Source organism: Oncorhynchus keta, chromosome 4 (assembly GCF_023373465.1).
Source record: "Oncorhynchus keta strain PuntledgeMale-10-30-2019 chromosome 4, Oket_V2, whole genome shotgun sequence".
Lineage (NCBI taxonomy): Eukaryota > Metazoa > Chordata > Actinopteri > Salmoniformes > Salmonidae > Oncorhynchus > Oncorhynchus keta.
In genome coordinates this window covers 15,447,934-15,470,915 of record NC_068424.1, presented here as the reverse complement: position 1 = coordinate 15,470,915, position 22,982 = coordinate 15,447,934, and the positions used below count along the sequence as shown (strand labels likewise).

The following is a 22,982-nucleotide window of genomic DNA, read 5'->3' as shown; positions in this document are numbered from 1 at the left end:
CGGCTATTTACTTACTGTTGTAGCTCTTCCTCTCTTTTTGTAAATAGTTAACTGTGCGCCAAATTTAGCTGGAATTTAGACCGAAAGGATTTGACAATGTGATTGGTTGACGATATTACGCTGACTTTTTTTTTAGTAAATTAGTGGTGTGAATTTGTTGATAAAGTGAGGGACATGATTGTTTGGTTGTAGGATGCGGGACAAAATGCGGCTGTCCCGCACAATCCGGGACATGCGGTCACCTATAAGGACAGGGAAGCTAATGAATGTGTGCATAACTTGATCATCATGGCAAAATATTTCATTCACAAATGTTTTTTTTTACAAACTACCCCCGCTGTTTATTGTCTTAAATGAGGAAAAGTGATTATATACATCTTTGAAATGGGTTAAATCCAAACAAGCCCTTGATCTCATATCAAGAGCTAGGAACTCAAGCATCCCGCTACACCTGCAATAACATCTACTAAATATGTGTGACAAATAAAATTATTCCTGAATAGACCACCCTGTGATTAGTTTTATTACATTTAAAAAACATTTTTACACGTGTTCTGTCTATTGAAATACATGTTATTTATATATGTGAATTATGCCTGTTTGATTTTTGAAAATGTCTGAATAAAAAAAAACATCCGCTTGTTCCGGACTCGGCAGAGGCTACTCCTTAGTATACCTTAGTGGGCTACTCTCCTTGTAAACTTCCCAGTCTAGCGGAAATTATGGACCGGAGGATGTTTTGACCAGTCTCGCTCTCAGCGGTCAGTGCAGATAGAGGAACGGGGATGAAGAGAGGAAGTGAATTCCGACTGTTGCGACTACACTCTACCATTGCAAGGTTTACAGGCCGTGGGGATGAGGAGAGGAAGTGAATTCAGACTGTTGCGACTACACTCTACCATTGCAAGGTTTACAGGCCGTGGGGATGAGGAGAGGAAGTGAATTCAGACTGTTGCCACTACACTCTACCATTGCAAGGTTTACAGGCCGTGGGGATGAGGAGAGGAAGTGAATTCAGACTGTTGCGACTACACTCTACCATTGCAAGGTTTACAGGCCGTGGGGATGAGGAGAGGAAGTGAATTCAGACTGTTGCCACTACACTCTACCATTGCAAGGTTTACAGACCGTGGGGATGAGGAGAGGAAGTGAATTCAGACTGTTGCGACTACACTCTACCATTGCAAGGTTTACAGGCCGTGGGGATGAGGAGAGGAAGTGAATTCAGACTGTTGCCACTACACTCTACCATTGCAAGGTTTACAGGCCGTGGGGATGAGGAGAGGAAGTGAATTCAGACTGTTGCCACTACACTCTACCATTGCAAGGTTTACAGGCCGTGGGGATGAGGAGAGGAAGTGAATTCAGACTGTTGCGACTACACTCTACCATTGCAAGGTTTACAGGCCGTGGGGATGAGGAGAGGAAGTGAATTCAGACTGTTGCGACTACACTCTACCATTGCAAGGTTTACAGGCCGTGGGGATGAGGAGAGGAAGTGAATTCAGACTGTTGCCACTACACTCTACCATTGCAAGGTTTACAGACCGTGACCAAAATAGAAATACAGCGTATATTTACTATATAAACGGTCGTCTACAATATAAAACACATCCACCGTTGAGTAAATTGCTTTGATTTGTGTATAACGGTTTAGCTCCCAATATTTAGGCTACTCTTATCTACTGAAATTATACATGGCTAATTGTCTCATTGATTATTAAATATGGTATTATTACCTTCATCTAATGGGGAGTCGTAACTGTAAATAGTTGCACGTTAACGTGGTACCAGGGGCGACTGTAAACACCTCGCATATACATATTTGTATCATTGAATACATAATGTTATAAAAGAAAACCGAGAGAACAAAATGAACTTTTATACATGTCCCCCAATCCGGGCCCCCCAACGGAGCGCTGTCTATTATTGACCAGCTCCCGGATTCAATCAGACCTATCGTGATGCATCGCAGTGAGAAGCCTGAATATCCGCTGCGGTGATTGGCCCATATGTTTGGCGCGCGGTGACGCTACTGCGGTTGAAGTGGGCGGCGAATGTTGAGCGATAGACGGAGAGATGTTTGAATAGTGAGCCAGGTCGTTAAGCGGAAAAACATTGCAATTGAGAAAAACTCTTCAATAAAATTGTATATTTACAATAAATCCGTGTTATTTTCACTGGGAAGTGCAGACCAAAAAGCGCCCGGTTTTGTGTAGCGAGCCGGTGTTGTTGTTTCGCTAGCTAGAAGTCGACTCCGCGGATGCGCGATTTCAATTTATCACCACCATCCCCTTCTCTCTCTGCTGACGAGCTAGCCAACAAAACAGTAGTAATTCCGATCAACGAAATATTATTTCTCGGTGTGTCCAGTTGATCCCGAGTCACTACATTGAATGAGGACCGACCCCTCTGCAGGTAGGATACGCTGTCAAAATATACAATTGTTTCCTCATTGAAAAACAAATAATACTAATAAGCAAGTCACAACGTTAGTTTCCTCTGTCTTGGTCGCTTGCTGGCCAACCAGCTCGGTAGGGAAGGATACTACTGTTTGTTGACACCTCTGGACTTGCCTGATCTGGCAGTTATCAGACATAAAGCTAAACAGTTAGCCAGCCAATGTGTAAATATGATAGTTGTGCCAATTAACTCTTTTTGTCTGCTGTGGTCGAGTTTTCCTTCAATGTTTCCGCATTGACTCATGACTGGCAACGTTTAACTTTATTGAACTTTGTAGCCATTCAAGCCTTAATGTTACTCAGTTTCTGTCAGGTCAAGGCATACATTCACAAGAATCATAATTATTTTGTAGGATGGGTTGAAATACTCTTAGCTAGCTTCATATGAATTGGCAAGTTTGCGTGATACTAGCTACGTTGAAAATTACTGTTAGCTACAATTCTGTCAAATTGTCACATTTGACATGACAGCGATTGATTTGGCGATGGCAATGACATCAAAGCGGTTTGATGAACAAACAACAAAAAAAACAACTAGAGACAGTTGAGAGGGGTTTGACTCGGTGTTAACTACGACCGGAAGTTACGTTTTCGTAGCAGGTTAGGAGAATTTACGCAGCGGGTTACTAGTAGGAGATTTAATGGTGTTGCACTAGTGTAGTACAGTATTACCTTATACGATTGTTAATTGTACCCTCCGTCTTAATATTGAGACCCTCATCGAATATCTGAACGTTCACTTCCTCCTCACAACAATCCCCGTTGCTCTCCATCCAGGAGTGCTGCACTGCAACTCGACCCTGTGTCCTCTCAACAGCCTGTCTGTATGAGGTGTGCTGTCTGTGTTGAGAAATGACAGCAGAATACGTTGTTTGTGTTTCCTGTAACTATGGTCAAAGTAAAGTTATATTGTGTAAATGTACTGTGAGTCATTCTCTGCTTAGAGACACCCTAGACATCAGTATCCAGTGTGGTGCCTGGTGGTGTGTGATGACAGGTTTCCATGGCAGCCTGTAGAGTGTATGTGTCCTCAAGGAAGAAGACCTGATTGGATTAGATCAGGCCCACCCAGGCTGGTCAGATATGACAACGTCAGGGCAGATAAACAAACAGAGAGACTAGTTTATCTACCCAGAGCAAACGGCAGTATTCTTTCTAGTAGTGTGTCATCGGTACGTGGTTTTGACCAATCAGACAGCAGTCTTGAAGCAGACACATGATTTCTGCAGCTTGTGAATTTGGGCCATCTTCAACATCCATTTCATTTCCATGTTATTATGGAGGCTGCAGTACTGTGTTTGGCACTGAGCCTGTGATGGAAGCCAAAGACTGATTTTGTGATTTCTGTTTTACCCCAAGTAAAGGCACAATAAAGCTTTTGAATGTGAATTAGAGACATGAAACAGGAAGTTAGTTTGGGGTGTTTCCCCATCTGGTCTGGCGTTGAATTTCTCTGTGCGTCTGTAGAACAGGTGTAGAGAGATGGGAATGGAAACTAGAATGACCGTTCATGACTCTGGAAATAGACTCCGCCCCTTATCAACATGTACAATGATGAACAATGGTGTCCAAAGTTCCGTTGTGTTTAAAAAAAAAAAAAAAAAATACAAATCTCAGCCCTTAATGCGGAAGCATCGGTCTTTGCCTTTTCTCCTGTACTGTGCATGATTGTAAAGGCCTGTGTTCCAGGTTGACCATGGTGCTGACAGGGAAGCGGTCTGTGAAGGGACCAGTGGGTTGGGGGAGGAGGGTGAAGTGTGAGTACATGAGGCTACGCTTCAGACGGGCCGACGAGGTCAAGGTACAGACACACACACACACACACACACACACACACACACACACACACACACACACACACACACACACACACACACACACACACACACAGAGGGGTTTCTGACAGTACGTTTTCTCCTCAGAGTATGTTTAACTCTAACCGTCAGAGGATCCTGGAGCGGACAGACATCCTGAACGCTGAGTGGAAGTCCAGGAGGATCCAGCCCCTTCACATCATGACATCTGTTAGCTCCTTACGAGGGACCAGAGAGGTCAGTGTGCACTTCACACACGCACCTAGCCAAAGATAGTGTAAATCCATGTTTTACATGCTAACGGATGTCCATTTTTTAAAACATCTGTTTATTGTTTTTCACCATGTTTCACCTTTTATAGTTCTTCACCAGTGTGACTTGTCTGAGTTCTCTAATGTGTATATTGTCTCACGGTGGACAGTGGTTTCTCTGAGTTCTCTAATGTGTATATTGTCTCCTACAGTGGACAGTGGTTTCTCTGAGTTCTCTAATGTGTATATTGTCTCCTACAGTGGACAGTGGTTTCTCTGAGTTCTCTAATGTGTATATTGTCTCCTACAGTGCACGGTGGACAGTGGTTTCTCTGAGCTCTCTAATGTGTATATTGTCTCACGGTGGACAGTGGTTTCTCTGAGTTCTCTAATGTGTATATTGTCTCCTACAGTGCACGGTGGACAGTGGTTTCTCTGAGTTCTCTAATGTGTATATTGTCTCACGGTGGACAGTGGTTTCTCTGAGTTCTCTAATGTGTATATTGTCTCACGGTGGACAGTGGTCTCTCTGAGTTCTCTAATGTGTATATTGTCTCACGGTGGACAGTGGTTTCTCTGAGTTCTCTAATGTGTATATTGTCTCACGGTGGACAGTGGTCTCTCTGAGTTCTCTAATGTGTATATTGTCTCACGGTGGACAGTGGTTTCTCTGAGTTCTCTAATGTGTATATTGTCTCACGGTGGACAGTGGTTTCTCTGAGTTCTCTAATGTGTATATTGTCTCCTACAGTGCACGGTGGACAGTGGTTTCTCTGAGTTCTCTAATGTGTATATTGTCTCACGGTGGACAGTGGTTTCTCTGAGTTCTCTAATGTGTATATTGTCTCACGGTGGACAGTGGTTTCTCTGAGTTCTCTAATGTGTATATTGTCTCACGGTGGACAGTGGTCTCTCTGAGTTCTCTAATGTGTATATTGTCTCACGGTGGACAGTGGTTTCTCTGAGTTCTCTAATGTGTATATTGTCTCACGGTGGACAGTGGTCTCTCTGAATTCTCTAATCAAATCAAATCAAATTTTATTTGTCACATACACATGATTAGCAGATGTTAATGCGAGTGTAGCGAAATGCTTGTGCTTCTAGTTCCGACAATGCAGTAATAACCATCAAGTAATCTAACTAACAATTCCAAAACTACTGTCTTATACACAGTGTAAGGGGATAAAGAATATGTACATAAGGATATATGAGTGAGTGATGGTACAGAGCAGCATAGGCAAGATACAGTAGATGGTATCGAGTACAGTATATACTTATGAGATGAGTATGTAAACAAAGTGGCATAGTTAGTGGCTAGTGATACATGTATTACATAAGGATGCAGTAGATGATATAGAGTACAGTATATACGTATGCATATGAGATGAATAATGTAGGGTAAGTAACATTATATAAGGTATCATTGTTTAATGTGGCTAGTGATATATTTACATAATTTCCCATCAATTCCCATTATTAAAGTGGCTGGAGTTGTGTCAGTGTCAGTGTGTTGGCAGCAGCCACTCAATGTTAATGGTGGCTGTTTAAAAGTCTGATGGCCTTGAGATAGAAGCTGTTTTTCAGTCTCTCGGTCCCAGCTTTGATGCACCTGTACTGACCTCGCCTTCTGGATGATAGCGGGGTGAACAGGCAGTGGCTCGGGTGGTTGATGTCCTTGATGATCTTTATGGCCTTCCTCTAACATCGGGTGGTGTAGGTGTCCTGGAGGGCAGGTAGTTTTCCTCCGGTGATGCGTTGTGCAGACCTCACTACCCTCTGGAGAGCCTTACGGTTGAGGGCGGAGCAGTTGCCGTACCAGGCGGTGATACAGCCCGCCAGGATGCTCTCGATTGTGCATCTGTAGAAGTTTGTGAGTGCTTTTGGTGACAAGCCGAATTTCTTCAGCCTCCTGAGGTTGAAGAGGCGCTGCTGCGCCTTCTTCACGATGCTGTCTGTGTGAGTGGACCAATTCAGTTTGTCTGTGATGTGTATGCCGAGGAACTTAAAACTTGCTACCCTCTCCACTACTGTTCCATCGATGTGGATAGGGGGGTGTTCCCTCTGCTGTTTCCTGAAGTCCACAATCATCTCCTTAGTTTTGTTGACGTTGAGTGTGAGGTTATTTTCCTGACACCACACTCTGAGGGCCCTCACCTCTTCCTTGTAGGCCGTCTCGTCGTTGTTGGTAATCAAGCCTACCACTGTTGTGTCGTCCGCAAACTTGATGATTGAGTTGGAGGCGTGCGTGGCCACGCAGTCGTGGGTGAACAGGGAGTACAGGAGAGGGCTCAGAATGCACCCTTGTGGGGCCCCAGTGTTGAGGATCAGCGAGGAGGAGATGTTGTTGCCTACCCTCACCACCTGGGGGCGGCCCGTCAGGAAGTCCAGTACCCAGTTGCACAGGGCGGGGTCGAGACCCAGGTTCTAGAGCTTGGAGGGTACTATGGTGTTGAATGCTGAGCTGTAGTCGATGAACAGCATTCTCACATAGGTATTCCTCTTGTCCAGATGGGTTAGGCCAGTGTGCAGTGTGGTTGAGATTGCATCGTCTGTGGACCTATTTGGGCGGTAAGCAAATTGGAGTGGGTCTAGGGTGTCAGGTAGGGTGGAGGTGATATGGTCCTTGACTAGTCTCTCAAAGCACTTCATGATGACGGAAGTGAGTGCTACGGGGCGGTAGTCGTTTAGCTCAGTTTCCTTAGCTTTCTTGGGAACAGGAACAATGGTGGCCCGCTTGAAGCATGTGGGAACAGCAGACTGGTATAGGGATTGATTGAATATGTCCGTAAACACACCGGCCAGCTGGTCTGCGCATGCTCTGAGGGCGCGGCTGGGGATGCCGTCTGGGCCTGCAGCCTTGTGAGGGTTAACACGTTTAAATGTCTTACTCACCTCGGCTGCAGTGAAGGAGAGACCGCATGTTTTCGTTGCAGGCCGTGTCAGTGGCACTGTATTGTCCTCAAAGCGGGCAAAAAAGTTATTTAGTCTGCCTGGGAGCAAGACATCCTGGTCCGTGACTGGGCTGGATTTCTTCTTGTCGTCCGTGATTGACTGTAGACCCTGCCACATGCCTCTTGTGTCTGAGCCGTTGAATTGAGATTCTACTTTGTCTCTGTACTGATGCTTAGCTTGTTTGATAGCCTTGCGGAGGGAATAGCTGCACTGTTTGTATTCGGTCATGTTATCAGACACCTTGCCCTGATTAAAAGCAGTGGTTCGCGCTTTTAGTTTCACGCGAATGCTGCCATCAATCCACGGTTTCTGGTTAGGGAATGTTTTAATCGTTGCTATGGGAACGACATCTTCAACGCACGTTCTAATGAACTCGCACACCGAATCAGCGTATTCGTCAATATTGTTATCTGACGCAATACGAAACATATCCCAGTCCACGTGATGGAAGCAGTCTTGGAGTGTGGAGTCAGCTTGGTCGGACCAGCGTTGGACAGACCTCAGCGTGGGAGCCTCTTGTTTTAGTTTCTGTCTGTAGGCAGGGATCAAGAAAATGTAGTCGTGGTCAGCTTTTCCGAAAGGGGGGCGGGGCAGGGCCTTATATGCGTCGCGGAAGTTAGAGTAACAATGATCCAAGGTTTTTCCACCCCTGGTTGCGCAATCGATATGCTGATAAAATTTAGGGAGTCTTGTTTTCAGATTAGCCTTGTTAAAATCCCCAGCTACAATGAATGCAGCCTCCGGATAAATGGTTTCCAGTTTGCAAAGAGTTAAATAAAGTTCGTTCAGAGCCATCGATGTGTCTATTTGGGGGGGATATATACGGCTGTGATTATAATCGAAGAGAATTCTCTTGGTAGGTAATGCGGTCTACATTTGATTGTGAGGAATTCTAAATCAGGTGAACAGAAGGATTTGAGTTCCTGTATGTTTCTTTCATCACACCATGTCTCGTTAGCCATAAGGCATACGCCCCCGCCCCTCTTCTTACCAGAAAGATGTCTGTTTCTGTCGGCGCGATGCGTGGAGAAACCCGTTGGCTGCACCGCCTCGGATAGCGTCTCTTCAGTGAGCCATGTTTCTGTGAAGCAAAGAACGTTACAGTCTCTGATGTCCCTCTGGAATGCTACCCTTGCTCGGATTTCATCAACCTTGTTGTCAAGAGACTGGACATTGGCAAGAAGAATGCTAGGGAGTGGTGCACGGTGTGCCTGTCTCCTTAGTCTGACCAGAAGACCGCCTCGTTTCGCTCTTTTTCGGAGTCGTTTTTTGGGGTCGCTGCATGGGATCCATTCCGCTGTCCTGTTTGAAAGGCAGAACACAGGATCCGCGTCGCGAAAAACATATTCTTGGTCGTACTGATGGTGAGTTGACGCCGATCTTATATTCAGTAGTTCTTCTCGACTGTATGTAATGAAACCTAAGATGACCTGGGGTACTATAATGTAAGAAATAACACATAAAAAAAACAAAAAACTGCATAGTTTCCTAGGAACGCGAAGCGAGGCGGCCATCTCTGTCGGCGCCGGAAGTTGTATCTTGTCTCCTACAGCCGACAGTGTTTTCTCTGAGTTCTCTAATGTGTATATTGTCTCCTACAGCCGACAGTGTTTTCTCTGAGTTCTCTAATGTGTATATTATCTCCTACAGCCGACAGTGGTTTCTCTGAGTTCTCTAATGTGTATATTATCTCCTACAGCCGACAGTGTTTTCTCTGAGTTCTCTAATGTGTATATTATCTCCTACAGCCGACAGTGGTTTCTCTGAGTTCTCTAATGTGTATTTACATTTACATTTAAGTCATTTAGCAGACGCTCTTATCCATATTGTCTCCTACAGCCGACAGTGTTTTCTCTGAGTTCTCTAATGTGTATATTGTCTCCTACAGCCGACAGTGGTTTCTCTGAGTTCTCTAATGTGTATATTGTCTCCTACAGTGCACGGTGGACAGTGGTTTCTCTGAGTTCTCTAATGTGTATATTATCTCCTACAGCCGACAGTGGTTTCTCTGAGTTCTCTAATGTGTATATTGTCTCCTACAGTGCACGGTGGACAGTGGTTTCTCTGAGTTCTCCAAACAGGTGATCCCTCTGAAGACGCTCAACGCTGTGACCTCTGTACCTGTCATGTACTCCTGGTCCCCGCTACAGCAGAACTTCATGGTAAACATAAAAACACACAAACTGTTCCATACTAAGCTTGTACTTACACATGCACTGAAACTGTAGTTATCCAATCTGATGTAGTAGTCTAGTCCCGACTTGATGATAGTGATTTCTTAAACTTTAATGGAGTTGTTCAGACACACCTGGCCTACTGTTACACCTGGCCTACTGACTTGCTACTTCTACCTACAAGGTAGGCCAGGTGTATGTCAGAAGAATGTCAGTAGGCCAAGTGTGTGACAGTAGGCCAGGTGTCAGAAGAATGTCAGTAGGCCAGGTGTGTGACAGTAGGCCAGGTGTCAGAAGAATGTCAGTAGGCCAGGTGTTTGGCAGTAGGCCTGGTGTTTGGCAGTAGGCCTGGTGTTTGTGTGTGTCTTTAGGCCAGTTGTGTCAGTAGGCCAGTTGTGTGTGTGTGTGTCAGTAGGCCAGTTGTGTGTGTGTGTCAGTAGGCCAGTTGTGTGTGTGTGTGTGTCAGTAGGCCAGTGTGTGTGTGTGTGTGTCAGTAGGCCAGTTGTGTGTGTGTGTGTGTCAGTAGGCCAGTTGTGTGTGTGTGTGTGTGTGGGCCAGTTGTGTGTGTGTGTGTGTCAGTGGGCCAGTTGTGTGTGTGTGTGTGTCAGTAGGCCAGTTGTGTGTGTGTGTCAGTAGGCCAGTTGTGTGTGTGTGTGTGTCAGTAGGACAGTTGTGTGTGTGTGTGTGTGTGTGTGTGTCAGTAGGCCAGGTGTGTGTGTGTGTGTCAGTAGGCCAGGTGTGTGTGTGTGTGTGTGTGTGTCAGTAGACCAGGTGTGTTACCTGGCCTATTGACACACCTGGTCTGCCTTGTAGGTAGAAGATGAGACGGTTCTCCACAACATCCCCTACATGGGAGACGAGATTCTGGACCAAGACGGAACCTTCATAGAGGAGCTCATCAAGAACTACGACGGCAAAGTTCACGGAGACAGGGGTAAGACACTGTTTTATACTATCACGTTTTGATTTGATGTGGTGTCATGTTTAATGACTGCCGTGTCTGATTCCAGAGTGTGGCTTCATTAACGATGAGATCTTTGTGGAGCTGGTGGGGGCCCTGACCCAGTACAGTGACAACGAGGAGGATTTTAATGAAGACGAGCAAGAGTTGAAGATGGAGCTGTGTGAGGGGAAGGACCACATGGTTGAGGATCCCCACCAGGAATCCCTGATCAACACTGAAAGTAAGGCTGACTGCCTCTGCTATTATCCAACCAAGAATAGAAATTAGGCTTATCCCAAAACTATTCCCTCTCCCCTTTATCTCACCTAGTTCCCTTCCCTAGGTCCTCTCAGGTCTTGATCTCTGCTTACCCTCCTGTGTCCTGTGTGGGCTGACGCAGTGACTGTTTTTTAGGGAGTTGTGTGTGTGTGTGTGTGTCAACCCCTGTGTGTTCTCTGCTTGCAGGCCAAGGCAGCAGTGACAGTTCCAAGAAGATTCCGTCTGATAAGATCTTTGAGGCCATTTCCTCCATGTTCCCTGATAAGGGCTCCGCAGAGGAACTCAAAGAGAAGTAAGTACTCCTGTGCGTGTCAGTAGTGCATATTTCTGTTTTGTCTGTACTATAATGAGGTGTGTGTTATCAGGTACAAGGAGCTGACAGAGCCCCAGTTGCCGGGTGCATTGCCTCCAGAGTGTACTCCTAACATGGACGGTCCTAACGCTCGCTCCGTTCAGAGAGAACACAGTCTACACTCCTTCCACACACTGTTCTGCCGACGCTGCTTCAAATACGACTGCTTCCTGCACCGTGAGTGTATGGACACTCTTTCTAATATATGCCATTTAGCAGACGCTTTTATCCAAATGTGTGCATACATTCTACGTATGGGTGGTCCCGGGAATCGAACCCACTACCCTGGCATTACAAGCGCCATGCTCTACCAACTGAGCTACAGAAGGACTCTCTCCTCATTTAGACTGTTCTGCTCTACCCCTCTCTGACTTCACTGTGACCACTCATCTGTCTCTCTCCAGCCTTCCATGCCACTCCTAACACCTATAAGCGTAAAAACATGGAGAATCTGGTGGACAGTAAACCCTGTGGTGACGAGTGCTATATGTACCTGGTGCAGGCAAGTACACACACACACACACACACACACACACACACACACACACACACACACACACACACACACACACACACACACACACACACACCAGTTCTGATTGTTGTTCTGTGGTGGTTGTCTAGGATGGTTTGATGAGGGAGTACCCTGACGGCATGGCAAACGAGAGGTCCAAGACTCCTTCCAAACGCCCCATGATCCGTCACCGGGGACGACCGAGCGGCAACAGTCGGCCCAGCACACCAACAGTCTCCACGGATACCAAAGACACGGACAGCGAGCAGGAGGGGAAATACGACGATGATGATGATGATAAGAAGGACACCATCAGCAGCTCAGGTACGCACCACCACCCACACACACACACGCCAACACACACCAACCATTACTTTGTGTGTGTTCTAGAGGGTATCTCACAGTGCCAGACTCCAGTGAAGTTGAAGCTGACGTGTGATCTTCAGATAGTTGATTGGAGCGCTGCCGAGGTTTCACTCTTTAGGGTTCTCATCGGAACCTACTATGATAACTACTGCCCTATAGCACGACTCCTAGGAACCAAGACCTGCAGACAGGTGTGCACCTATGCTGAAAGTAATGTTCTCTGTCTTTCACATTTCTTACATTTTTTTCCCCCTTTGAACTCATAACATTGTGGTCTAACTTGGCAGGTTATATATTGTCTAGTAATGTGCGTCTCTAGGTGTACGAGTTCCGTGTAAAGGAGTCTAGTATCATCTCTCGCACCCCGGCCGAGAACGAAGAAACGCCCCCTCGCAAGAAGAAACGGAAACACCACAGGTGAGCCTCGCCCAAAATATAGACTGACTGCTTGAGGGTGCACTAATGGGGTGACTGAGAAGGGTACAGTCGGAGGATCTGGTTGTTAACTTTCATGGAAAATACAAACTAACTTACTGGTGGTGGTGTTTTCAGGTTATGGGCCACTTACTGCAGGAAGATCCAGCTGAAGAAAGGTTACTATTGTCTCCATCTCTCCTAGCATTGGAACCTTCACAATACTCTGTTAGCTTGCGGCTCCACACAAACTTTGAATGTGTTGTGGTCAATGTGACGAGTTTATGACTAATTTATTTTTTGTTGCAAGTTGCTGACCTGTGCTTGACCCCTCCCCCTGTAGATGGCTCGTCCAACCACGTGTATAACTACCAGCCATGTGACCACCCCCGCCAGCCCTGTGACTCCTCCTGCCCCTGCGTCACCGCTCAGAACTTCTGTGAGAAATTCTGCCAGTGCAGCTCAGAGTGTGAGGACATTTTAAATACTTTATTTCCATACAATATTACATTGCAGATGACCGGTTTCTGTTACACACTCACTCTGTCTGTGTGTGTGTAGGTCAGAACCGTTTCCCAGGATGCAGGTGTAAGGCCCAGTGCAACACCAAGCAGTGTCCGTGTTACCTGGCGGTCAGGGAGTGTGACCCTGACCTGTGTCTGACCTGCGGAGCCGCTGAACACTGGGACAGCAAGAACGTCTCCTGTAAAAACTGCTCCATACAGAGGGGGGCCAAGAAGGTAAAACACACTCACAGTATGGATCGCATCGTCCAGCTGTACAGGATTTTCCTTTGTTTGGTTTGGTATCTGTTGCTCACTATTTTGCCCCCACCTCTCAGCACCTACTCTTAGCGCCGTCTGACATCGCAGGCTGGGGCATCTTCATCAAAGAGCCAGTTCAGAAGAATGAGTTCATCTCTGAGTACTGTGGAGAGGTGAGGCTCAACTCTGTCTGGGTGATGGGTTTTGCCTGCATGTATGTGATGTGGAAAATAATTGTTCTGTTTGTTGATCCTGTGTGTGTGTGTTTCTCTCTCCCCTCCTTGTAGATAATCTCCCAAGATGAGGCTGATCGCAGAGGGAAGGTCTATGACAAATACATGTGTAGCTTCTTGTTCAACCTCAACAATGGTAACACACACACACAAAAGTATTGAAATAACGTTTTTGTTAAGTGAGAGGGCAAGCTAACTCCCCCCCCCTTCCCCAGACTTTGTAGTGGATGCTACTAGGAAGGGAAACAAGGTTCGTTTCGCCAACCATTCCGTCCATCCCAACTGCTATGCAAAAGGTCAGACAGCCCCTAAAACACTTTGATTAGATGATTTTGTGTGAATGTTTCTCCAGGGGTCAAGATGAGAAAGTATCCTACAGCCGTGTTTAAACCACCAGATGTATATCAGCTGATCCAGCCAGTCTGGTGTATATAACTTAATACACCGGCAGATGGGACCAACAGACGTAACACTCTGATGCAACCTCTGTGTTGTGCTGACAGTCTCCTCTCTCTGCAGTGATGATGGTGAATGGGGACCACAGGATAGGGATCTTCGCTAAGAGAAGCATCCAGACTGGAGAGGAGCTCTTCTTTGACTACAGGTCAGTATATCAGGGTTACTGACCAGCCAGTCTGCAGCCTAGTGGCCGGGTCAACAGGGTTACTGACCAGCCAGTCTGCAGCCTAGTGGCTGGGTCAACAAGGTTACTGACCAGCCAGTCTGCAGCCTAGTGGCTGGGTCAACAGGGTTACTGACCAGCCAGTCTGCAGCCTAGTGGCTGGGTCACCAGCCAGTCTGCAGCCAGTGGCCGGGGGTTACTGACCAGCCAGTCTGCAGCCTAGTGGCTGGGTCAACAGGGTTACTGACCAGCCAGTCTGCAGCCTAGTGGCCGGGTCAACAGGGTTATTGACCAGCCAGTCTGCAGCCTAGTGGCTGGGTCAACAGGGTTACTGACCAGCCAGTCTGCAGCCTAGTGGCTGGGTCAACAGGGTTACTGACCAGCCAGTCTGCAGCCTAGTGGCTGGGTCAACAGGGTTACTGACCAGCCAGTCTGCAGCCTAGTGGCTGGGTCAACAGGGTTACTGACCAGCCAGTCTGCAGCCTAGTGGCTGGGTCAACAGGGTTACTGACCAGCCAGTCTGCAGCCTAGTGGCTGGGTCAACAGGGTTACTGACCAGCCAGTCTGCAGCCTAGTGGCCGGGTCAACAGGGTTATTGACCAGCCAGTCTGCAGCCTAGTGGCTGGGTCAACAGGGTTACTGACCAGCCAGTCTGCAGCCTAGTGGCCGGGTCAACAGGGTTACTGACCAGCCAGTCTGCAGCCTAGTGGCTGGGTCAACAGGGTTATTGACCAGCCAGTCTGCAGCCTAGTGGCCGGGTCAACAGGGTTATTGACCAGCCAGTCTGCAGCCTAGTGGCCGGGTCAACAGGGTTACTGACCAGCCAGTCTGCAGCCTAGTGGCCGGGTCAACAGGGTTACTGACCAGCCAGTCTGCAGCCTAGTGGCTGGGTCAACAGGGTTACTGACCAGCCAGTCTGCAGCCTAGTGGCTGGGTCAACAGGGTTACTGACCAGCCAGTCTGCAGCCTAGTGGCTGGGTCAACAGGGTTACTGACCAGCCAGTCTGCAGCCTAGTGGCTGGGTCAACAGGGTTACTGACCAGCCAGTCTGCGGCCGGGTCAACAGGGTTAATGACCAGCCAGTCTGCAGCCTAGTGGCTGGGTCAACAGGGTTACTGACCAGCCAGTCTGCAGCCTAGTGGCCGGGTCAACCACTGACCAGCCAGTCTGCAGCCTAGTGGCCGGGTCAACAGGGTTACTGACCAGCCAGTCTGCAGCCTAGTGGCGGGTCAACAGGGTTACTGACCAGCCAGTCTGCAGCCTAGTGGCGGGTCAACAGGGTTACTGACCAGCCAGTCTGCAGCCTAGTGGTCCGGGTCAACAGGGTTACTGACCAGCCAGTCTGCAGCCTAGTGGCGGGTCAACAGGGTTACTGACCAGCCAGTCTGCAGCCTAGTGGCGGGTCAACAGGGTTACTGACCAGCCAGTCTGCAGCCTAGTGGCCGGGTCAACAGGGTTACTGACCAGCCAGTCTGCAGCCTAGTGGCTGGGTCAACAGGGTTACTGACCAGCCAGTCTGCAGCCTAGTGGCGGGTCAACAGGGTTACTGACCAGCCAGTCTGCAGCCTAGTGGCCGGGTCAACAGGGTTACTGACCAGCCAGTCTGCAGCCTAGTGGCCGGGTCAACAGGGTTACTGACCAGCCAGTCTGCAGCCTAGTGGCCGGGTCAACAGGGTTACTGACCAGCCAGTCTGCAGCCTAGTGGCTGGGTCAACAGGGTTACTGACCAGCCAGTCTGCAGCCTAGTGGCTGGGTCAACAGGGTTACTGACCAGCCAGTCTGCAGCCTAGTGGCTGGGTCAACAGGGTTACTGACCAGCCAGTCTGCAGCCTAGTGGCTGGGTCAACAGGGTTACTGACCAGCCAGTCTGCAGCCTAGTGGCCGGGTACAGGGTTACTGACCAGCCAGTCTGCAGCCTAGTGGCCGGGTCAACAGGGTTATTGACCAGCCAGTCTGCAGGTGGCTGGGTCAACTGACCAGCCAGTCTGCAGCCTAGTGGCCGGGTCAACAGGGTTACTGACCAGCCAGTCTGCAGCCTACGGGTCAACAGGGTTACTGACCAGCCAGTCTGCAGCCTAGTGGCTGGGTCAACAGGGTTACTGACCAGCCAGTCTGCAGCCTAGTGGCTGGGTCAACAGGGTTACTGACCAGCCAGTCTGCAGCCTAGTGGCTGGGTCAACAGGGTTACTGACCAGCCAGTCTGCAGCCTAGTGGCCGGGTCAACAGGGTTACTGACCAGCCAGTCTGCAGCCTAGTGGCTGGGTCAACAGGGTTACTGACCAGCCAGTCTGCAGCCTAGTGGCGGGTCAACAGGGTTACTGACCAGCCAGTCTGCAGCCTAGTGGCTGGGTCAACAGGGTTACTGACCAGCCAGTCTGCAGCCTAGTGGCGGGTCAACAGGGTTACTGACCAGCCAGTCTGCAGCCTAGTGGCCGGGTCAACAGGGTTACTGACCAGCCAGTCTGCAGCCTAGTGGCGGGTCAACAGGGTTACTGACCAGCCAGTCTGCAGCCTAGTGGCCGGGTCAACAGGGTTACTGACCAGCCAGTCTGCAGCCAGTGGCTGGGTCAACAGGGTTACTGACCAGCCAGTCTGCAGCCTAGTGGCTGGGTCAACAGGGTTACTGACCAGCCAGTCTGCAGCCTAGTGGCTGGGTCAACAGGGTTACTGACCAGCCAGTCTGCAGCTGACCAGCCAGTGGCTGGGTCAACAGGGTTACTGACCAGCCAGTCTGCAGCCTAGTGGCCGGGTCAACAGGGTTACTGACCAGCCAGTCTGCAGCCTAGTGGCCGGGTCAACAGGGTTACTGACCAGCCAGTCTGCAGCCTAGTGGCCGGGTCAACAGGGTTACTGACCAGCCAGTCTGCAGCCTAGTGGCCGGGTCAACAGGGTTACTGACCAGCCAGTCTGCAGCCTAGTGGCCGGGTCAACAGGGTTACTGACCAGCCAGTCTGCAGCCTAGTGGCCGGGTCAACAGGGTTACTGACCAGCCAGTCTGCAGCCTAGTGGCCGGGTCAACAGGGTTACTGACCAGCCAGTCTGCAGCCTAGTGGCCGGGTCAACAGGGTTACTGACCAGCCAGTCTGCAGCCAGTGGCCGGGTCCTGACCAGCCAGTCTGCAGCCTAGTGGCCGGGTCAACAGGGTGACCAGCCAGTCTGCAGCCAGTGGCCGGGTCAACAGGGTTACTGACCAGCCAGTCTGCAGCCTAGTGGCCGGGTCAACAGGGTTACTGACCAGCCAGTCTGCAGCCTAGTGGCCGGGTCAACAGGGTTACTGACCAGCCAGTCTGCAGCCTAGTGGCCGGGTCAACAGGGTTACTGACCAGCCAGTCTGCAGCCTAGTGGCCGGGTCAACAGGGTTACTGACCAGCCAGTCTGCAGCCTAGTGGCCGGGTCAACAGGGTTACTGACCAGCCAGTCTGCAGCCTAGTGGCCGGGTCAACAGGGTTCTGACCAGCCAGTCTGCAGCCTAGTGGCCGGGTCAACAGGGTTACTGACCAGCCAGTCTGCAGCCTAGTGGCCGGGTCAACAGGGTTACTGACCAGCCAGTCTGCAGCCTAGTGGCCGGGTCAACAGGGTTACTGACCAGCCAGTCTGCAGCCTAGTGGCCGGGTCAACAGGGTTACTGACCAGCCAGTCTGCAGCCTAGTGGCCGGGTCAACAGGGTTACTGACCAGCCAGTCTGCAGCCTAGTGGCCGGGTCAACAGGGTTACTGACCAGCCAGTCTGCAGCCTAGTGGCCGGGTCAACAGGGTTACTGACCAGCCAGTCTGCAGCCTAGTGGCCGGGTCAACAGGGTTACTGACCAGCCAGTCTGCAGCCTAGTGGCCGGGTCAACAGGGTTACTGACCAGCCAGTCTGCAGCCTAGTGGCCGGGTCAACAGGGTGGCAGCCTAGTGGCCGGGTCAACAGGGTTACTGACCAGCCAGTCTGCAGCCTAGTGGCCGGGTCAACAGGGTTACTGACCAGCCAGTCTGCAGCCTAGTGGCCGGGTCAACAGGGTTACTGACCAGCCAGTCTGCAGCCTAGTGGCCGGGTCAACAGGGTTACTGACCAGCCAGTCTGCAGCCTAGTGGCCGGGTCAACAGGGTTACTGACCAGCCAGTCTGCAGCCTAGTGGCCGGGTCAACAGGGTTACTGACCAGCCAGTCTGCAGCCTAGTGGCCGGGTCAACAGGGTTACTGACCAGCCAGTCTGCAGCCAGTCCTGACCAGCCAGTCTGCAGCCTAGTGGCCGGGTCAACAGGGTTACTGACCAGCCAGTCTGCAGCCTAGTGGCCGGGTCAACAGGGTTACTGACCAGCCAGTCTGCAGCCTAGTGGCCGGGTCAACACTACTGACCAGCCAGGGCCTACTGGCCAGCCAGTCTGCAGCCAGTCTGCAGCCTAGTGGCCGGGTCAACAGGGTTACTGACCAGCCAGTCTGCAGCCTAGTGGCCGGGTCAACAGGGTTACTGACCAGCCAGTCTGCAGCCTAGTGGCCGGGTCAACAGGGTTACTGACCAGCCAGTCTGCAGCCTAGTGGCCGGGTCAACAGGGTTACTGACCAGCCAGTCTGCAGCCTAGTGGCCGGGTCAACAGGGTTACTGACCAGCCAGTCTGCAGCCTAGTGGCCGGGTCAACAGGGTTACTGACCAGCCAGTCTGCAGCCAGTGGCCGGGTCAACAGGGTTACTGACCAGCCAGTCTGCAGCCTAGTGGCCGGGTCAACAGGGTTACTGACCAGCCAGTCTGCAGCCAGTGGCCGGGCCTGACCAGCCAGTCTGCAGCCTAGTGGGTCAACAGGGTTACTGACCAGCCAGTCTGCAGCCTAGTGGCCGGGTCAACAGGGTTACTGACCAGCCAGTCTGGCCGGGCAGCCTAGTGGCCGGGTCAACAGGGTTACTGGTCTGCAGCCTAGTGGCCGGGTCAACAGGGTTACTGACCAGCCAGTCTGCAGCCAGTGGCCGGGTCAACAGGGTTACTGACCAGCCAGTCTGGCCTAGTGGCCGGGTCAACAGGGTTACTGACCAGCCAGTCTGCAGCCAGCGGGTCAACAGTCTGACCAGCCAGTCTGCAGCCTAGTGGCCGGGTCAACAGGGGACCAGCCAGTCTGCAGAGTGGCCGGGTCCTGACCAGCCAGTCTGCAGCCTAGTGGCGGGTCAACAGGGTCTGACCAGCCAGTCTGGGTGGCCGGGTCAACAATGACCAGCCAGTCTGCAGCCTAGTGGCCGGGTCAACAGGGTTACTGACCAGCCAGTCTGCAGCCTAGTGGCCGGGTCAACAGGGTTACTGACCAGCCAGTCTGCAGCCTAGTGGCTGGGTCAACAGGGTTACTGACCAGCCAGTCTGCAGCCTAGTGGCCGGGTCAACAGGGTTACTGACCAGCCAGTCTGCAGCCTAGCCGGGTCAACAGGGTTACTGACCAGCCAGTCTGCAGCCTAGTGGGTCAACAGGGTTAATGACCAGCCAGTCTGCAGCCTAGTGGCCGGGTCAACAGGGTTACTGACCAGCCAGTCTGCAACAGTGGCCGGGTCAACAATGACCAGCCAGTCTGCAGCCAGTCTCAACAGGGTTATTGACCAGCAGCAGCCTAGTGGCCGGGTCAACAGGGTTACTGACCAGCCAGGCTGGGTCAACAGGGTTACTGACCAGCCAGTCTGCAGCCTAGTGGCTGGGTCAACAGGGTTACTGACCAGCCAGTCTGCAGCCAGTGGCTTACAGGGTTACTGACCAGCCAGTCTGGCTGGGTCAACAGGGTTACTGACCAGAACAGGGTTACTGACCAGCCTGTCTGCAGCGGGGTCAACAGGGTTACTGACCAGCCAGTCTGCAGCCTAGAGGCCGGGTCAACAGGGTTACTGACCAGCCAGTCTGCAGCCTAGCGGCTTACAGGGTTAATGACCAGCCAGTCTGCCAGTGGCTGGGCAGGGTTACTGACCAGCCAGTCTGCAGCCTAGCGGCTGGGTCAACAGGGTTAATGACCAGCCAGTCTGCAGCCTAGTGGCTGGGTCAACAGGGTTACTGACCAGCCAGTCTGCGGCCGGGTCAACAGGGTTAATGACCAGCCAGTCTGCGGCCGGGTCAACAGGGTTAATGACCAGCCAGTCTGCAGCCTAGCGGCCGGGTCAACAGGGTTACTGACCAGCCAGTCTGCGGCCGGGTCAACTAGGATCGTATTAATCAGCACGTGTTCATGTGAATACTCTGAGGAGGGTGTCGATTTCCCTCCCCATTTGGTCTCAATGACTAACTGTTAATTAAGGTACAGGGCCTCATTCAGACCTCTAGACTTTGTCCACATTTTGTTACGTTACAGCCTTATTTTAAAAGCGATTTAAATGTTTGTTTTTTCGCCCCATCAATCTACACACAATACTAAATAATGACAAATCAAAAACAGGTTTTTTGAAACATTTGCAAATGTATTAAAAGCAAAAAAGTATCTAATTTACAGGCTGTTATCGCTACCAAAGGTGTTTCAACAAAGTACTGAGTAAGAGTATTCAGATCTTTTACTCAGTACTTTGTAGAAACACCTTTGGCAGCGATAACAGCCTGAAGTCTTCTTGGGTTTGATGCTACAAGCTTGGTACACCTGTATTTGGAGTTCCTCCCATTCTTCTCTGCAGATCCTCTCAAGCTCTGTCAGGTTGGATGGGGAGTGTCACGGCACGGCTATTTTCAGGTCTCTCCAGAGATGGTTTCCTTTCTGGAAGGTTCTCCCATCTCTACAGATGAGCTCTGTCAAAGTGACCATCGGGTTCTTGGTCACCTCCCTGACCAAGGCCCTTCTCCCCTGATTGCTCAGTTTGGCCTGGCAGCCAGCTCTAGGAAGAGTGTTGGTGGTCCTAAACTTCTTCCATTTAAGAATGATGGAGGCCACTGTGTTTTTTGGGACCTTCAATGCTGCAGACATTTTTTGGTAAACTTCCCTTGATCTGGGCTTTGACACAATCCTTTTTTTTAAATCTTTTTTTTTTTTCATTTACATTTGCAGGAATTTCTAGACCTGTTTTTGCTGTGGCATTATGGATGGATGTGTGTGTGTTGATTGATGAGGGGAAAAAATAATTTTAAGAATGAGGCTGAAATGTGGAAAAAGTCAAGGGGTCTGAATACTTTCAACTGGAAACCGTGCATTCGGGTCTCTGACGCAGCGACATCATGAACATTCTGTCGTCCAACATCATACGTGTCATCGTTATGAAGAAGTGTAACCAAAACAACAGACTCTGCATGACTTCAGCAGCCTGGTGTTCCAAATAGCATACTTGCTCTATTTCAGGGGTATTCATCTCTTACCCTACAAGGTCCGGAACCTTCTGGGTTTCTGTTCTACCTGATAATTAATTGCTCACACCTGGTCTCCTAGATGGAAATCAGTCCCTTTTTATTAGTGGTCCAGAGTTGAGTTTGAAGTCCTTTTGAACTCTAATAAACCCATCAGTTTAAAATTAAATGACGTAAATGTCAATTTAGCAAGCCAGGCAACTAAAAGCAACTTTTTAAACAACGTTTTGGTTCGTTGTTAGCTCGTTAATGACCCGAGGTATAGCTGACAGTTGGGCAGGCATTCCTCTACGGCAGCTTTGTCAAGCGACAAAATACCATAGCAAGGTTAATTTCAACACCCTGAGCTCAAAATACCCTTTCAATGCCAGGATTTTAGTTTTTTTGATTGTTGCTGTATCGCCCAGTAAGTATTCTAACGTGAGAGAGTTGATCAGTGATAGTGTGTGAATACGAGACTAGTTTTAATCTAAATGTATATCTATTTTTTTATTCATTGAGGAACAACATTATCTACAAGGGAATGGCGAGCTGACAGAAAACAGCTTACGGTTGTGACTAAAGTAAACACAGTTAATGCTACTGGACTATTTTAGACCTCCAGCACAGTCTCTGCACAGATGGATTTGGTCTTGTTGCTGTAGCAGCCCAGTAACCACGACAATGAATATTGCGACAGTCGCGGAGACATTCACTTTTTTCATGCCTGTGAGACAAGGAAACTGACCGTCTTCAGACATTTCCTCCTGATTACAAATGAAGTGTATGTAACCATCAACACTTGTCGCATTCTAACTGTCTACTGACATGACGTTAGAGTAGAGTAACTGTAAACCGACTTTTATACGTACGCTCACACACTTTGGTTGGTTTGACATCTCTAGCTAACTGGTCATGTTTCTCTCTCAGGTACAGTCAGGCTGATTCTCTGAAGTACGTCGGCATCGAGCGGGAGTCAGAGATACCATGATCCTCTCTTCTACCTCTGGATCAACACACACACACACACACACACACACACACACACACACACACACACACACTTCAGGAAACGCAAACGACTCTTTGTCGGAATCGTGGGATGCTTCAAGAATTCTGGAAAGTCTCTCTTTCTCACTTTGAATAATTTTTCTCCCAACAAATCTTCCAGTTCTCTGGGATTTGTGAGCCTCTTGGTAACTATGGTCACTAGAACGTCCTTCCTGTTTACAGCTAACAAACATTAACAGGTGTTAATAAATCCACTGACTGGTTCTCTTTAGCTCTGTGATACTTTTTTTTATACTTGAGGTCAATCCAAATGAATGCACACATTTATTGACTTTGAAATCACAACTGGTTGTCAATCTTTTACTGGGACCAAAAATCATTTTTTTCCCGGGCCTGGCATTAGCCCCTGACCACCCACCAGCTAGACTAAATGTGGATTCAAAAGATCTCCGTGGCTGGTCATTTCCACACTCCCTTAGCCAGTGTTCAAACCTTGGTCTCAGACGCACTGGAGTGTCAGAACACTGGTTTGAGTCTATAGACTGATATTGGAGGTCAAAACAGATGTTATTGGTCACATACA

The 22,982-nt window shown here is 49.5% G+C and overlaps 1 protein-coding gene across 10 annotated transcripts; it reads left to right on the top strand.

Annotated features, from left to right (window-relative positions):
• Positions 1-718: 718 nt before the first annotated feature.
• On the top strand, positions 719-22,670 carry LOC118369743 (histone-lysine N-methyltransferase EZH2-like). 10 transcript variants are annotated; one of them, XM_052501251.1, is made up of 21 exons: positions 1,194-1,258; positions 1,399-1,538; positions 4,152-4,263; positions 4,385-4,513; positions 9,522-9,641; positions 10,467-10,587; positions 10,664-10,837; positions 11,062-11,167; positions 11,241-11,410; positions 11,632-11,729; positions 11,852-12,065; positions 12,132-12,298; positions 12,427-12,524; positions 12,660-12,700; positions 12,865-12,990; positions 13,083-13,261; positions 13,363-13,458; positions 13,573-13,654; positions 13,734-13,814; positions 14,038-14,122; positions 22,319-22,670. In XM_052501251.1, the coding sequence occupies exons 2-21, from the start codon at positions 1,486-1,488 to the stop codon at positions 22,377-22,379; spliced, it is 2,313 nt and encodes a 770-aa protein (XP_052357211.1). In that variant the 5' UTR covers positions 1,194-1,258; positions 1,399-1,485; the 3' UTR covers positions 22,380-22,670. The 10 variants fall into 10 exon arrangements, with proteins under 10 accessions (XP_052357205.1, XP_052357199.1, XP_052357203.1 ...); XM_052501257.1 differs by having other exon boundaries at positions 1,195-1,258; positions 11,241-11,404; XM_052501245.1 differs by lacking the exon at positions 1,194-1,258 and adding an exon at positions 719-1,048 and having other exon boundaries at positions 1,329-1,538; positions 11,852-12,298.
• Positions 22,671-22,982: the final 312 nt, after the last annotated feature.

Bases quoted from the DNA above. Each gene is read 5' to 3' on its own strand.
- LOC118369743 (XM_052501245.1), top strand. From the start codon at position 1,486: ATGAGGAGAGGAAGTGAATTCAGACTGTTGCCACTACACTCTACCATT. The intron at 11,411-11,631 runs GTATGGACACTC...GTCTCTCTCCAG, and splicing joins CTGCTTCCTGCACCGTGAGT to CCTTCCATGCCACTCCTAAC. The intron at 13,655-13,733 runs GTAACACACACA...CCCCTTCCCCAG, and splicing joins CTTGTTCAACCTCAACAATG to ACTTTGTAGTGGATGCTACT.